At 48.7% G+C, this 17,783-nt stretch overlaps 1 protein-coding gene across 1 annotated transcript; it reads left to right on the forward strand.

Annotated features, from left to right (window-relative positions):
* The first annotated feature begins 1,414 nt into the window (after nt 1-1,414).
* On the forward strand, nt 1,415-13,970 carry LOC124027534 (coilin-like). The gene is given in 10 exon segments (XM_046339945.1): nt 1,415-3,241; nt 3,700-4,681; nt 4,684-4,798; nt 4,964-5,073; nt 5,307-5,396; nt 10,499-10,546; nt 11,038-11,144; nt 12,395-12,399; nt 12,432-12,484; nt 13,911-13,970. Coding segments are annotated over 10 exon segments (1,821 nt in total). The 5' UTR covers nt 1,415-2,990.
* The last annotated feature ends 3,813 nt before the right edge of the window (nt 13,971-17,783 follow it).

The following is a 17,783-nucleotide window of genomic DNA, read 5'->3' on the forward strand; positions in this document are numbered from 1 at the left end:
GTAGCGAAATGCTTGTGCTTCTAGTTCCGACAATGCAGTGATAACCAACAAGTAATCTAACTAACAATTCCAAAACTACTGTCTTATACACAGTGTAAGGGGATAAGGAACATGTACATAAGGATATATGAATGAGTGATGGTACAGAGCAGCATACAGTAGATGGTATCGAGTACAGTATATACATATGAGATGAGTATGTAGACAAAGTAAACAAAGTGGCATAGTTAAAGTGGCTAGTGATACATGTGTTACATAAGGATGCAGTCGATGTTGTAGAGTACAGTATATACATATGTATATGAGATGAATAATGTAGGGTAAGTAACATTATATAAGGTAGCATTGTTTAAAGTGGCTAGTGATATATTTACATCATTTCCCATCAATTCCCATTATTAAAATGGCTGGAGTTGGGTCAGTGTCAATGACAGTGTGTTGGCAGCAGCCACTCAATGTTAGTGGTGGCTATTTAACAGTCTGATGGCCTTGAGATAGAAGCTGTTTTTCAGTCTCTCGGTCCCAGCTTTGATGCACCTGTACTGACCTCGCCTTCTGGATGGTAGCGGGGTGTAAAAAGCATTGTAAAAGCTGTTTGTTAAAAAACATGGTTTGATACATCTTCTGTGAAGGTTTCCATGGTTTGATACATATTCTGTGAAGGTTTCCATGTCTTGATACATCTTCTGTGAAGGTTTCCATGTCTTGATACATATTCTGTGAAGGTTTTCCATGTCGTGATACATCTTCTGTGAAGGTTTCCATGGTTTGATACATCTTCTGTGAAGGTTTCCATGTCTTGATACATCTTCTGTGAAGGTTTCCATGGTTTGATACATATTCTGTGAAGGTTTCCATGGTTTGATACATATTCTGTAAAGGTTTCCATGGTTTGATACATATTCTGTGAAGGTTTCCATGGTTTGATACATATTCTGTAAAGGTTTCCATGGTTTGATACATCTTCTGTGAAGGTTTCCATGGTTTGATACATCTTCTGTGAAGGTTTCCATGGTTTGATACATCTTCTGTGAAGGTTTCCATGGTTTGATACATCTTCTGTGAAGGTTTACGTGTCTTTTGTATATCCATGTTTCCTAACCAGCGGTACCAGAACCCCCGGGGGGGTAATGGGCCTATCCACAGGGTGTACCTGATAAGACTGAGGCCATAGGCTTACTAGTAATGGGCATGAGGGGGTACTCTGGGCAGAGTCAAATGGACTTGGTGGTACATTAACCAAAAGGTTGGGAACCACTGATGTACATTATGAAAATGCTTGGTTGAAAACACTGCCACTTGGTGTTTACAACTACTACTACCAAAGATAGAGTATACTCTGCTGTCGCCTATTGGCAAGAAAGGGAATCGCACATTTAAGCCGTGTTGAAACATTCGGCTCCTCAGTGCTTCCAGTCAGAGCGTTTGTTTTGAAATGGGGAAGTCAAGTTTTGTAACAATCCAATAGGAGGAATGAAAACAGCAGCTTCACATTACAGTTGGTCGAATAATCCGATTTTTTACAAATTTATAAGAATGCAACTGGCCAGCTAAGCAACTAGTTAGTTAGGTAGCGGTCGAAATTTAAGCAATTGTTACATGGAGGAAAATGGGGGAGGGTTTAGTATTTTCTTGTATTTAGTCCAGGGGAGGGTCATGTAATTTGTAATCGATTTATATGTCAATATTTGTCAGCATTTTGGAATGTACGTGTTGAATTCGGCTATGTAACTTTGGTGTACAACCCTGCTCTCTCTCGTTCTCCTCGCTGAGCTCGGCTGGGTGGGCACTTAGCTTTCCATCGGCTTTTCGATCAGACCCTCTCTGTGCTTGGTGTATCAGAACGTGGGCATGTAGAGTATCTGGTGAATCAAATGGTGCTTGTAGTGATGACGTAGGGAGCTAGCGCACAATAAGAACGATGGTAGAAATGCTGCATTCAAAACAACTGGGAATTCAGAAATCTCAGACTTCGGTGCATTCAAGACAATTCGGGGAAAGGGAGGGGAGAACGAGCTCCGACTGGGGGAAAATAGTTTTGAAAGGTCATCCAACTCCGAATTCAAAGTCGGAAACTCAGGCATCTTGCTAGAGCTCTGACTTTCCGACCTGAAGATCACTGACATTATTTGTCTTCTTTTGTGTGTGTGTGTTGAGTTCCCAGTTGTCTTGAAAGCGCCAAAAAACTCTGGTGTATCACAACAACACGCATGGCGTTGCACAATTATGGAAGGACCACAGCTCGTGAAACATGCATCTTCACTACAATTTACAGGTTTCTTTGCACTGAAGAGAGGTCTCTGTCTCTGTCCGCTGAAGAGAGTCTAGAAAAGTTTCATATAATTTTGGAGTTGAATGGAGATGGTTCCTCAATGTGGAAAAACGTGAAGGGATAAAATCAGGTGTTTGAGGAGTTACTGATTTTTTTCAACCAATATGTTTATCATAGGCTGCCTGTCATTACGCCATGATTTTGTTTTTTATTAGAAGCATTAGTCTTACATTCTATAGTCAACTTACACACGACACTGACATGCACTACCTCATCAGCTATGTGTCTACATACATAAATGTATGTAGATATGTCCTTAATGAATGTTTTGTTGTTGACCAAAATGGTTCCTACTGTTGCCTACTACTAGGTTCTGCTCATCAATTGTTTGGCTATTTGTTCATAAAACATGTAATTGTTCTTTTGTTAAGGGTTTTACGTTTTTGAAAAAGACTGCCTCTTTACCGGACTTGTGTTTTTTAAAATGTTTTCAACTACCCCTACCAAAGCTTTTAGAGTATAATTGACCCTGTGGATGTGTTATCTAGTGGGAGCCGGCTAGTGCTTCCGGTATGAGGGAGAGTTGAATGAAATATTTAGCTGGCGAATTCCCTTCCGTACCAACAGGTGGCAGTAACTGAACGAGTCAACTCTTCAAAAGACAGGCAACTAGTTTTCTGAACGGCGTGTGAGATAGATTTCCTTCTACACAGCAACAATGGCAGCCTCCAATACCAATGTGATACGGGTGCGATTGTATTTTGATTACCCGCCGCCCTCGGTATCCGACTGTCGCATGTGCTGGGTCCTCGTGGATCTGAACAAATGCCGCGTGGTAGCAGACATAGCCAGCGTGATCAGGGAAAAGTTCGACTTCAGTCGCAGGAGCATTTTGAGTCTGTTCATCGAGGACTGCTACCTGCCGCACACAGAGAGCATCTACGTCGTCCGAGATAACGACAGCATCAGGTGCGACACACACACACACACACACACACACACACACACACACACACACACACACACACACACACACACACACACACACACACACACACACACACACACACACACACACACACACACACACACACACACACACACGCCTAGCCAGACATGTTTTTATCCAGTCTGATCCACGCTTAGATCTAGACCTGAGCTAGTGCCTTGGACAAGAGCTAATGGCGCTCTTAACTTTCGTAAGGATTTCAGTCTGTGATCTAACCCACGTGGTTGGTTCATTCAATTTATTTGGGTTGGTTATACAGCCTAGCTAGGTAGCTAGCTACACCGGCTAGCAACAAAACAATAGAGGGTTTGCACTCCAAGCCTGGTCTTAGCCTAGGCCAATATGTTTTCACACACACCACCCCTAGTACTTTAAGAATATCTACCGTTCCAACCCTCCGTGTTGTGTTGATTGACAGAGTGAAGGTGGACACCCTGACCCTTTCAAGTGGAAGTCAGTCGAACACATCTGTTGTGAAGTCCAAGAAGAGGAGGAGAGCTGCCGAGGAGGAGCCCACACAGAACCGAGTGAGTGAAGAGTGGAAGAAGAAGAAGAAGAAGAGAAAGGAGAGTCAGGAGGCTGATTCCAACGAGGCTGTAGTTGAAGAGAGGAGGAAAGAAAACAAACAGAAACAGAAGAAGAAGAAAGATAAGAAGGTGGCGACCAAAACCACTGCCTCGTCCACAGGACCCTCTCACACCTCGTCCACAGGACCCTCTCACACCTCGTCCACAGGACCCTCTCACACCTCGTCCACAGGACCCTCTCACACCTCGTCCACAGGACCCCCTCCCACCTCGTCCACAGGACCCTCTCCCACCATAGTCAAAGCGGACAAAAACACCAAGAAGGCTCCATCGGCCAAAGTAGTATCTGTTAACGGTAAAGCCACAGCAAAGACCCCGAATGGGGAAATGGACGACTCATCTGATTCCAGTGAAAGCAGTAGTGAGGAGGAGGAGGCCCCCAGTAAAACCCCCATGCAGAAACTACCCCCCAAATCACACTCTGCTAGCTCTACACCCCCTGTCACATCTAAAGCCACCCCTGTAGTTAAACCCCGTGTCCCTGTTAAGAAACCACGCCCACCTCCCTCATCTGATTCGGACTCCTCAGACTCATCGGGTGACGATGCCTCTAGCAAAGCCACCACAGGCCAACCTCCCGTTAAAAACCAAACTCCTCTATCCAAACCTGCTGCCACCATACCGACCGGCTCCGGAGCTGGTCCTAGAGACAAAACCACCCACTCCAGGCCCAGCCTCCCATCCTCAGGTCCCAGGACCTCTGTATCGCCTGGCCAGAGAGCTAATGCTCTAGGGCCAGGCTCTACCCCAGCAGTGCAGAAGGCCCACAGGAGGCCTGAGAGCCCAGGCTCTAGTAGTAGTAGTAGTAGTAGTAGAGTGAGGAGATCCAGCTGGTTATCAAACAACCGGGCCTGGGGATGGGGATAGTCCCTGCTATGGCAGCACAACCCACCTGGAGAGGCAGGGGAAGCCCTATGGGTGCAGAGAGAGGTGGGGGTAGAGGGGTTAGGGGTAGAGGGGATGGAGGCCAGAGTTGGGGTGGTGGAGGTAGGGGGTTAGAGGGGAGTGGGACCGGGGTCCTCGTGGTGGGGGTAGAGGTGGGGGTGGGACAGGGGTCCTCGTGGGGGGAGAGGGGAAGATAGCGGGGCAGGGGAGGAGATAATGCAGGGTTTTATTTCAACTATGAAGGTGGACAGCGACAGCAGACTCCTCAGCCACCATCGTACCAGAAGGACTCCCTGATTAACAGCTCTGTGGTGTTCCAGGTAAGTCAACTGACTGCTACACGGTATTCCAGGGTTGGTCATTTCAAGTCATTTAGATTTTTCTTTATTTAAAAAATTCTCATTGAAAAGCACAGAACTGGAATTGGCATTTCAGTTTACTTCCTGAATTGAAATGGACTCGACACCGACCCTGTGCCATTCTGTAACCTACTTCTGTTGCTGCTGCAACGAAGATGTGGGAGGTATGACATTTATAGGTGTGTGTGTTGTAGAACCCATCAGAGAGTGTCCCCAAGAGGGACTACAGTGAGATGCCCCTCCTAGCTGCTCCCCCTCAGGACGGACAGAAGATCGCCTTCAAGGTAACCCACCGCTTATAGACCGTCGAGGTAACCCACCTCTTGTAGACCGTCGAGGTAACCCACCTCTTGTAGACCGTCGAGGTAACCCACCTCTTGTAGACCGTCGAGGTAACCCACCTCTTGTAGACCGTCGAGGTAACCCACCTCTCGTAGACCGTCGAGGTAACCCACCTCTCGTAGACCGTCGAGGTAACCTACCTCTCGTAGACCGTCGAGGTAACCCACCTCTCGTAGACCGTCGAGGTAACCCACCTCTCGTAGACCGTCGAGGTAACCCACCTCTCGTAGACCGTCGACGTAACCCACCTCTTGTAGACCGTCGAGGTAACCCACCTCTTGTAGACCGTCGAGGTAACCCACCTCTTGTAGACCGTCCGTCGGTAACCCACCTCTCGTAGACCGTCCGTCGTAACCCACCTCTCGTAGACCGTCCGAGGTAACCCACCTCTTGACCGTCCGTCGAGACCCACCTCTCGAGACCGTCCGTCGACGTAACCCACCTCTCGTAGACCGTCCGTCGACGTAACCCACCTCGTAGACCGTCCGTCGACGTAACCCACCTCTCGTAGACCGTCCGTCGAGGTAACCCACCTCTCGTAGACCGACCCTCGAGGTAACCCACCTCTCGTAGACCGACCCTCGAGGTAACCCACCTCTCGTAGACCGACCCTCGAGGTAACCCACCTCTCGTAGACCGACCCTCGAGGTAACCCACCTCTCGTAGACCGACCCTCGAGGTAACCCACCTCTCGTAGACCGACCCTCGAGGTAACCCACCTCCCGTAGACCGACCCTCGAGGTAACCCACCTCTCGTAGACCGACCCTCGAGGTAACCCACCTCTCGTAGACCGACCCTCGAGGTAACCCACCTCTCGTAGACCGACCCTCGACGTAACCCACCTCTCGTAGACCGTCCCTCGACGTAACCCACCTCTCGTAGACCGACCCTCGAGGTAACCCACCTCTTGTAGACCTGCTGGCGGTTCCGTACTCGCCACACAGCTCAGTCTGATACACTGGGTTCAAATGGAAGCAATGCGTTTTACCTTCACTCAGGTCATGTGTCTTTATTTAACCAGGGTGGTCCACTCAGTAACACGTACCACTGGTTCCCAGCGGTTCAACTGGAAGGGCCTTAGTGTACTGGTAGAAAGAAGACCATAGTTAGTGTATAGCATCACTCCATTCAGACACTGGAGCCTTCTTCCTGCTCAGGTCATGTGACCAGGAAACTCCTAGCTGTACTAATTCAGTCGACTCTCCCTGGTCGAGGAGGGAAAGAGTTAAAGATGCTGCTGATGTACAATGGCAAGAGAAAGTATGTGAAGCCTTTGGAATGACCTGGATTTCTGCATCCATTCATCATTTGTCTGATCTTCACCGCAGTCACAACAATAGACAGTCTGCTGCTTAAAGCTACTTGTGTACAAAACAACTTGTGTAGGTTTTCAAGTCTTTCTTGAACCCACTTGTGTAAACATGCACGTAAACGCAGGGTTGTGTAAACATGCACAGTGCAGGGTTGTAAACATGCACAGCGCAGGGTTGTAAACATGCACAGTGCAGGGTTGTAAACATGCACAGTGCAGGGTTGTGTAAACATGCACAGTGCAGGGTTGTAAACATGCGCACAGCGCAGGGTTGTAAACATGCACAGTGCAGGGTTGTAAACGGGCACAGTGCAGGGTTGTAAACGGCGCACAGTGCAGGGTTGTAAACGGCGCACAGTGCAGGGTTGTAAACGGGCACAGTGCAGGGTTGTAAACGGGCACAGTGCAGGGTTGTAAACGGGCACAGTGCAGGGTTGTAAACGGGCACAGTGCAGGGTTGTAAAGCGCCGCAGCGCAGGGTATGTGAAGCCTTGGATTTAATAACTGGCGCACCGCCTTGTCACAAATAACGGCGCAACTAAATGTTTCCTGTAGTTGTAGGTCAGACCTGCACAACACAGCGCAGGGTTTTAAACGGACCATTCCTCTTTGTGTAAAACCGCACGGTTCAGCAATGTTCAAGGGTTGTCTGGTGCACGGCGCAGGGTTGTGAAGCCTTGATTTAATAACTGGTTGACCCTCCCCACAACAATAACCTCAACTAAATGTTTCCTGTAGTTGTAGGTCAGACCTGCACAACGGTCAGGAGGAATTTTGGACCATTCCTCTTTACAAAATTGCTTCAGTTCAGCAATGTTCAAGGGATGTCTGGTGTAAACCGCTCTCTTGAGGTCATGCCACAGCATCTCAATCAGGTTGAGGTCAGGACTCTGACTGGGCCAGACCAGAAGGTCAGGACTCTTGACTGGGCCAGACCAGAAGGTCAGGACTCTTGACTGGGCCAGACCAGAAGGTCAGGACTCTGACTGGACCGCTCCAGAAGGTCGGGACTCTGACTGGACCGCTCCAGAAGGTCGGGACTCTGACTGGACCGCTCCAGAAGGTCAGGACTCTGACTGGACCGCTCCAGAAGGTCGGGACTCTGACTGGACCGCTCCAGAAGGTCGGGACTCTGACTGGACCGCTCCAGAAGGTCGGGACTCTGACTGGACCGCTCCAGAAGGTCGGGACTCTGACTGGACCGCTCCAGAAGGTCGGGACTCTGACTGGACCGCTCCAGAAGGTCGGGACTCTGACTGGACCGCTCCAGAAGGTCGGGACTCTGACTGGACCGCTCCAGAAGGTCGGGACTCTGACTGGACCGCTCCAGAGGTCGGGACTCTGACTGGACCGCTCCAGAAGGTCGGGACTCTGACTGGACCGCTCCAGAAGGTCGGGACTCTGACTGGACCGCTCCAGAGGTCGGGACTCTGACTGGACCGCTCCAGAAGGTCGGGACTCTGACTGGACCGCTCCAGAAGGTCGGGACTCTGACTGGACCGCTCCAGAAGGTCGGGACTCTGACTGGACCGCTCCAGAAGGTCGGGACTCTGACTGGACCGCTCCAGAGGGTCGGGACTCTGACTGGACCGCTCCAGAAGGTCGGGACTCTGACTGGACCGCTCCAGAAGGTCGGGACTCTGACTGGACCGCTCCAGAAGGTCGGGACTCTGACTGGACCGCTCCAGAAGGTCGGGACTCTGACTGGACCGCTCCAGAAGGTCGGGACTCTGACTGGACCGCTCCAGAAGGTCGGGACTCTGACTGGACCGCTCCAGAAGGTCGGGACTCTGACTGGACCGCTCCAGAAGGTCGGGACTCTGACTGGACCGCTCCAGAAGGTCGGGACTCTGACTGGACCGCTCCAGAAGGTCGGGACTCTGACTGGACCGCTCCAGAAGGTCGGGACTCTGACTGGACCGCTCCAGAAGGTCGGGACTCTGACCGGACCGCTCCAGAAGGTCGGGACTCTGACCGGACCGCTCCAGAAGGTCGGGACTCTGACCGGACCGCTCCAGAGGTCGGGACTCTGACCGGGCCGCTCCAGAAGGTGGGACTCTGACCGGGCCGCTCCAGAAGGTCGGGACTCTGACCGGGCCGCTCCAGAAGGTCGGGACTCTGACCGGGCCGCTCCAGAAGGTCGGGACTCTGACCGGGCCGCTCCAGAAGGTCGGGACTCTGACCGGGCCGCTCCAGAAGGTCGGGACTCTGACCGGGCCGCTCAGAAGGTCGGGACTCTGACCGGGCCGCTCCAGAGGTCGGGACTCTGACCGGGCCGCTCCAGAAGGTCGGGACTCTGACCGGGCCGCTCCAGAAGGTCGGGACTCTGACCGGGCCGCTCCAGAAGGTCGGGACTCTGACCGGGCCGCTCCAGAAGGTCGGGACTCTGACCGGGCCGCTCCAGAGGGTCGGGACTCTGACCGGGCCGCTCCAGAAGGTCGGGACTCTGACCGGGCCGCTCCAGAAGGTCGGGACTCTGACCGGGCCGCTCCAGAAGGTCGGGACTCTGACCGGGCCGCTCCAGAAGGTCGGGACTCTGACCGGGCCGCTCCAGAAGGTCGGGACTCTGGCCGGGCCGCTCCAGAAGGTCGGGACTCTGGCCGGGCCGCTCCAGAAGGTCGGGACTCTGGCCGGGCCGCTCCAGAAGGTCGGGACTCTGGCCGGGCCGCTCCAGAAGGTCGGGACTCTGGCCGGGCCGCTCCAGAAGGCTTATTTTCTTCTGTTGAAGCCATTCTGTTGTTGATTTACTTCTGTGTTTGGGGTCGTTGTCCTGTTTCATCACCCAACTTCTGTTGAGCTTCAATTGCCGTACAGAGAGCCTTACATTCTCCTGCAAAATGTCTTGATAAACTTGGGAATTCAATTTTCTGCCGACGATAGCAAACTGTCCAGGCCCTGAGGCAACAAAGCAGCCCCAAACCTTGATGCTCCCTCCACTATACTTTACAGATGGGATGAGGTTGTGATGTGTGCTGGGCTTTTTTTCTCCACATAGTAATGTCTGTTCCAAACAACTCAACTTTAGTTTCATCTGTCCACAGAATATTTCACAGTCGTCTTTGCAGGACGGCCACTCCTAGGGAGAGTAGCAACAGTGAAGAACTTTCTCCATTTTATAGACCATTTGTCTTGCCGTGGACTGATGAACATCAAGGCTTTTACAGATACTGTTTAACCCTTTCCAGCTTTATGCAAATCAATCATTCTTAATCTTAGGTCTTCTTGTGAATAGCAAACTCAAATTTTGTCAGTGTTTTTATGGGGCGGGCCAGCTCTAACCAACATCTCCAATCTCGTCTCATTGTTTGGACTCCAGGTTAGCCGACTCCTGACTCCAATTAGCTTTTGGAGAAGTCATTAGCCTCGGGGTTCACATACTTTTTCCAACCTACATTGTGAATGTTCAAATGATGTATTCAACATAGACAAGAAAAATACACTCATTTGTGTGTTAATAGTTTAAGCGCACTGTGCTTGTCTATTGTTGTAACTTAGATGAAGATCAGGTCAAATGTGATGACCAATTTATGCAGAAGTCCAGGTAATTCCAAAGGGTTCACATGCCTTTTTCTTACCACTGTAAGTCCCTCTGTTTTCCATGTGAATAAAACCTCTTTAATTAACATAGAAGAACAGTGAGAGACGACTGTAGAGTTGTGTGTTGCTAAGGTGCTACACACCTCCATGTAACTCATTATCACTCTGTCGTGTATGTTTGTGTGTGTTCACAGCTACTGGAGCTGACAGAGAACTACACACCAGAGGTGTCTGAGTATAAAGTAAGTAAAAATAGTTTTCTCTCTCTCCTCTGTCTCGTATAACTTGAGGAGAAACAGCTGTCTGAACACGGTTAGGAACTGTTTTCTCTCTGTCTGGTATAACTTGAGGAGAAACAGCTGTCTGAACACGGTTAGGAACTGTTTTCTCTCTCTGTCTGGTATAACTTGAGGAGAAACAGCTGTCTGAACACGGTTAGGAACTGTTTTCTCTCTGTCTGGTATAACTTGAGGGGAAACAGCTGTCTGAACACGGTTAGGAACGGTTTTCTCTCTCTGTCTGGTATAACTTGAGGAGAAACAGCTGTCTGAACACGGTTAGGAACTGTTTTCTCTAACCGTAGGTGGACAGCACTTTTTTCTTAAGTTATGTCCTGAACTAAGGACTAAATGCTTGTGGGAAGAAATGTTTATATGCTACATATTTAAATATATAATCGGTTTCATTTGGGTAATGTTCTTTCTCACTGTGTGTCTCCCTGTTTGTCTATCAGGAGGGGAAAATCATTCATTTTGACCACAGCACCAAACAAATTGAGCTAGAGCTGCTCTCTACTTATCAAGGTAAGACCAAACGGATGACTGCTCTCTGCTCATCAAGGTAAGGCCAAACGGATGACTGCTCTCTACTTATCAAGGTAAGGCCAAACGGATGACTGCCCTCTGCTCATCAAAGTAAGACCAAACGGATGACTGCTCTCTGCTTATGAAGGTAAGACCAAACGGATGACTGCTCTCTGCTCATCAAGGTAAGGCCAAACGGATGACTGCTCTCTGCTCATCAAGGTAAGACCAAACGGATGACTGCTCTCTGCTTATCAAGGTAAGACCAAACGGATGACTGCTCTCTGCTTATCAAGGTAAGACCAAACGGATGACTGCTCTCTGCTTATCAAGGTAGGATGAAGATCCCTCACTTAACAGTTTAAATGAATGGGGGGAAATGAAGTAACTGTTGAATGGCGATACTCCACCCTTCTCCCAGAGTGCACTGGTACAGCTTCCTGTCATTGTATTGATGTAATGATTGGCTGGAGTGAGCTTCCATTGTTACATCCATGATGAGAAGTGTTCCAGTGTGTAACTTTGGGAGGAAGGTGGAGAATCGGGACTCGGGACGATGTTTCCCTCAGCCATCTGAAGGCCCCTTGGCACTTCCTGTCATTGTCTGCCCCTCACCTGGCACTACCTGTCATTGTCTGCCCCTCTCCTGGCACTACCTGTCATTGTCTGCCCCTCACCTGGCACTACCTGTCATTGTCTGCCCCCTACCTGGCACTACCTGTCATTGTCTGCCCCTCACCTGGCACTACCTGTCATTGTCTGCCCCTCTCCTGGCACTACCTGTCATTGTCTGCCCCTCACCTGGCACTACCTGTCACTGTCTGCCCCCTACCTGGCACTACCTGTCATTGTCTGCCCCTCACCTGGCACTACCTGTCATTGTCTGCCCCTCACCTGGCACTACCTGTCATTGTCTGCCCCTCACCTGGCACTACCTGTCATTGTCTGCCCCTCACCTGGCACTACCTGTCATTGTCTGCCCCTCACCTTGGCACTACCTGTCATTGTCTGCCCCTCACCTGGCACTACCTGTCATTGGCCCCTCACCTGGCACCCTGATGTCTGCCCAACCTGGCACTACCTGTCATTGTCTGCCCCTCACCTTGGCACTACCTGTCATTGTCTGCCCCTCACCTTGGCACTACCTGTCATTGTCTGCCCCTCACCTGGCACTACCTGTCATTGTCTGCCCCTCACCTGGCACTACCTGTCATTGTCTGCCTGGCACTACCTGTCATTGGACCGTACCAAGATGGACCAACCTTAACATGTCTGTCTGCCCCTCAGCGCCGGTGGAGCCAAAAAGTTTGACCTGGTGTATCAGAATACCCCCACGGATCAGAGAGTGTGGAGTACGCTGTGTCCCGGGGCTCCAGGGTAAGACATAAAATACTGTTACTGTACGTTTATATATACATGAATACCCCCAATAGAATCAGGGTGGAGTACGCTGTGTCCCGGGGCTCCTGGGTAAGACATAAAATACTGTTACTGTACGTTTATATATACATGAATAAAACCAATAGAATCAGGGTGGAGTACGCTGTGTCCCGGGGCTCCTGGGTAAGACATAAAATACTGTTACTGTACGTTTATATATACATGAATACCCCCAATAGAATCAGGGTGGAGTACGCTGTGTCCCGGGGCTCCTGGGTAAGACAAATACTGTTACTGTACGTTTATATATACATGAATACCCCCAATAGAATCAGGGTGGAGTACGCTGTGTCCCGGGGCTCCTGGGTAAGACATAAAATACTGTTACTGTACGTTTATATATACATGAATACCCCCAATAGAATCAGGGTGGAGTACGCTGTGTCCCGGGGCTCCTGGGTAAGACATAAAATACTGTTACTGTACGTTTATATATACATGAATACCCCCAATAGAATCAGGGTGGAGTACGCTGTGTCCCTGGGGCTCCTCTGGGTAAGACATAAAATACTGTTACTGGGGGTGGTTTATATATACATGAATAAAACCAATAGAATCAGGGTGGAGTACGCTGTGTCCCGGGGCTCCTGGGTAAGACAAATACTGTTACTGTACAGTGTTATTTCACAGACCCTGCCTATATGCACTGATCCTGCAGCACAATTGATCTGCACACATTCATCACAATTTAGACTTCATTTCTACAATAATGTAATTATCAGATTGTATGTCAGAGCCAGGGTCTGGGGGTGGCTTAACACTCTGGGGGTGGCTTAACACTCTGGGGGGTGGCTTAACTCTCTGGGGGGTGGCTTAACTCTCTGGGGGTGGCTTAACTCTGGGGGTGGCTTAACTCTCTGGGGGGTGGCTTAACTCTCTGGGGGGGGGTGGCTTAACTCTCTGGGGGGGGGTGGCTTAACACTCTGGGGGGGGGTGGCTTAACACTCTGGGGGGGGTGGCTTAACACTCTGGGGGGGGCTTAACCTTTGAATGTTTTGGTTCCATTGACCATCCTCTCTTCACTAAGCAGTTCTCTTCTCACTCTATACTGGCTGTGTGACACTGTATGGATGAGCTTGACCCCCTCTATTGTCCCTGACTGCAGTTTAACCACATCACCCACATGTTGAGGGAAGCTGGTCATTGTCCAATGAATGTCCCTTATAATCGTTTAGTTGAAAGAGAAACCTGTTGGGAGACTTTAAACCAGGCATAATGGGGTTAAATACTTTCCAATAAAACAGCTGTATGTGCAGAATTCAGAATGTTGTGGTTTTCCGGTTGCCATGGGGATGTGTTTGTGATGTCACTCCCATAGGAATTGAATAGAATCTCATTTCAGTGTCTTTCTCTCTCTCTGCAGGTGACTGAACGTTGGGACTCACTGCTGGAACCCAGGCTAGTTGTTGGGAATTTGAGCTGAGGAACAAGATGGACGTTCTTGGTCGATTTGGACCAGGCATTTCTAACACACTGGCATTTCCCCCACTCGAGTTCCCCACTATTGGCCAAATTATAATAATTCAGCACACAACCCCAATTTAGACTAAGTTAAAGATGGACCAGCCCAAATCTGGCATTTGCCGGATCTTCCCCATGGCCAGTCCGTTTCTGGTTGGATGGACTGGGGCTTGTTCTGACACCTCCATAGACAGTTTACCCTGAACCCAGATTAAGCTGGAGATGTTCCATTTACTATGATTATGTTTAGTTCAGGAGTAGAGCCTTAATCTGGGTCTGGGAAACCAGCCTTACTGTCAACATGTGGTTGATTCTACAGTCTCTCTGATGAAGAGCTATATACTGGTAGCTATTTTACCTTACCAAACCCCTTATCCCAGTCTTACTGTCAACATGTGGTTGACTCAACTAATTCAGGATGTTTCTTTTATGGAGATTTGTTAAATGCAATAGTTTTGTGTTTCAGTTTATTTCCTCAGTAGACACGAGTTAAAATGAAATTGACCAGAACCTTGGATTCAGCTAATCAAAGTCTGGATTAAAGCTATTGATTAGTTTTAGTTCTGGGTGTGATGAGCACCATTTTAATGACCCACTTAAACATCTTGTAATGTAGTATTGTGGAAGGGAGGGCACAGGGTTGGTTGCATAACTACCTTCAAATGTTATTTAATATTTGGTCTCTTTACTTTTTTTTTTTTTTTACACATTGATATAACTGTGAATGTCCCATCTTGAATTTAAAAAAAACTTGTTTGTAAGATAATAAAGTTGGATATCCTATGGACCGGATAGGTGGGGTTTCTTAAGCTATCCCATAGTTCCGGTAGTTATCATTTAACGGAACGTAAAGTAGCTATTCAGGGTAACCATGGAGCTGGCGCGTGTACAAGGACAATACATACATTGGCGGTTGGAAAACGTGTCATATTTAGTTCTGTTTTTACTTTTTCAAATATCACCATTTTATTTTACATTGATTTATAGTAATGATTAACTTTTAACAATTTTCTGTTCAATAGTCCTATGGTTGGAAAATAATCAAGGAGCGAGATGGTATCATAATAACATTAAATTGTATCTTTCTCAGTATCATAACATAAAAACACCTGACCTGACAGTTTAAAAACACGTTCATGGGCAGATGTTTACGTAAGTCGATTTTTTTTCTTCCCCCCCCCCTTCATGATCGTGAATCGTTGCCATTTATCGTCTCTACCCGCCGCCCGTCGATCAGTGGTCCTTCCCGGTCGGTAACGGGATGCTGCTGATGTCACAGCACCAACCGAGCGGAGAACAGCAACCGGAATGATGGCGAATACAGGACCAATTCAAACAAAGTCCGTTCAATAACGACGTTAACTGACAAACCGAACTCTTAAGATGGAAGGAAACGTCTTCCCCGACCAAGAACAGCTTCTAGGGTTCCTGAAAAAGCTCAAGGAGGTTTTCGACGTGTGTGATGAGGATGCTGATGGTTATATTCGGGTCCAACATTTTGTGGATTTGGGGCTTCAGTTCGGGCAGGGGGACAGAGATGAGGTAAGTCCATCTGTCGGTTAACGACATCCACGGATAATGATGATGATGATGAATGAGAATTTGGAGGATATTTGATCGAAGGAAGCTCCTGTCTGTGCAAGTGTTTTGAAATATGATCATCACAACATGTATTAGGCCGTGTGTTTGTGTGTGTGTACGTTTATTATAAATGTATTCATCGCCAACGTCGATATGACACTGAGACAAACAGGTTGCCAGACAGAACCGAATGAGATCTCGAGGTGACCGTTGGATTTATTTTCTGATGGATTATACGATTTGGTGTAAAACGATCAAATCTGTCTGATTGGGATCATTTCGTTGACACGGTTTAAATAGAACGATACGTTCTCATTGACGTCAACACATCTGTACGCGCGCCAACCACAGGTAGGCATATTCCTCCAGGATATTCAGACATCGATAGGTCTTTCATAATGGGGATGGTGAGTCAGATAGACCTAATGGGGAGATGTGTATTACATTTACATTTAAGTCATTTAGCAGACGCTCTTATCCAGAGCGACTACAAATTGGTATTACGATTGTACCGGAGATCGTGTGTGTCTGTATAACTGTGGTTACATTTGCCAGGTTGCCATTAGGCTTCTTTATCAATGCACTCATTCATTTCACATGAATCATTATCATTTCTCTATAATGAATTAGAAATAAAACCATTATTATAGATTTGGAAAACTATTGGTGTCTGCTGTTTCACTTGTCACTGTACAGGTTTTCCGATGCACCTTTATAGACTTGAGAAGCTTACATTCAACCAACATCAACAACATCAATACAAACACATTGAAATGACATGTTTTAGTATCATGTGGAAGCTTATTTAACCCTGTTACAATATCCTTATAACAGACAGGCAGGGTAGGCAGACAGACAGGCAGGGCAGGAAGACGGGAACGTAGGCAGACAGGCAGGGTAGGCAGACAGACAGGCAGGGTAGGCAGACAGACAGGCAGGAAGACAGGTAGGCAGACAGGCAGGAAGACAGGTAGGCAGGGTAGGCAGACAGGCATACAGACAGACAGGTAGGCAGACTGACAGACAGGCAGGGCTGGAAGACGGGAACGCAGGCAGACAGACAGGCAGGGCAGGAAGACAGGCATGGAAGGTAGGCAGACAGACAGGCATGGAAGGTAGGCAGACAGACAGGCAGGGCAGGAAGACAGACAGGCAGGGCAGGAAGACAGACAGGCAGGCAGGCAGACTGACAGGCATATAGACAGGCAGTGCAGGAAGACAGACAGACAGGCAGGGCAGGAAGACAGGCAGGAAGACAGACAGACAATCAGGAAGACAGGCAGGGCAGGAAGACAGGCAGGAAGACAGGCAGGAAGACAGACAGACGAGCAGGAAGACAGACAGACAAGCAGGGCAGGAAGACGGCCAGACAGGCAGGCAGGGCAGGAAGACGGCCAGACAGGCAGGCAGGGCAGGAAGACGGCCAGACAGGGCAGGAAGCAGGAAGACAGGCCAGGGCAGGGAAGACAGACAGAAGAGCAGGAAGACCAGACAGGCAGGGCAGGAAGACAGACAGGCAGCTGAGGAGCCCAGACAGGCAGGGCAGGAAGACTAGCCAGACAGCTTTTCTGAGGGCAGCTCTGTGTATTTTTGCTCGGCCTATCTAGACTAAGCAGGAAGACTATCTATCTATCTATACTGAGGCAAAACATTAAGAACACCTGCTCTTTCCAGGACAGACTGACCAGGTGAATCCAGGTGAAATCTATGATCCCTTATTGATGTCACTTGTTAAATCCACTTCAATCAGAAAAAGGGTTCCAAAGTTCTCTGGCTGTCTCAGCAGGATATCACTAAATTACTATCTATCTATCTATACTGGTGTCCAAAAATTAAGAACACCTTTTCTTTCCTGGTAGAAAGACTGACCAGGTGAATTTTTGTTCCAGGTGAAATCTATGTCCCTTATTGAGAACCCACTTGTTCCTGGTAAATCCACTTCAATCAAAAGAACCCTTTTTGTTCCAAAAGGGTTCTCTGGCTGTCCCCTAGAGAGAACCCTTTTTGTTCCTGGTAGAAAGGGTTCTACGGCTGTCCCCTAGAGAGAACCCTTTTTGTTCCTGGTAGAAAGGGTTCTACGGCTGTCCCCAAAAGAGAACCCTTTTTGTTCCTGGTAGAAAGGGTTCTACGGCTGTCCCTAAAAGAGAACCCTTTTTGTTCCTGGTAGAAAGGGTTCTACGGCTGTCCCCAAAAG

Source organism: Oncorhynchus gorbuscha, unplaced genomic scaffold (assembly GCF_021184085.1).
Source record: "Oncorhynchus gorbuscha isolate QuinsamMale2020 ecotype Even-year unplaced genomic scaffold, OgorEven_v1.0 Un_scaffold_3341, whole genome shotgun sequence".
In the NCBI taxonomy this organism is placed as follows: domain Eukaryota; kingdom Metazoa; phylum Chordata; class Actinopteri; order Salmoniformes; family Salmonidae; genus Oncorhynchus; species Oncorhynchus gorbuscha.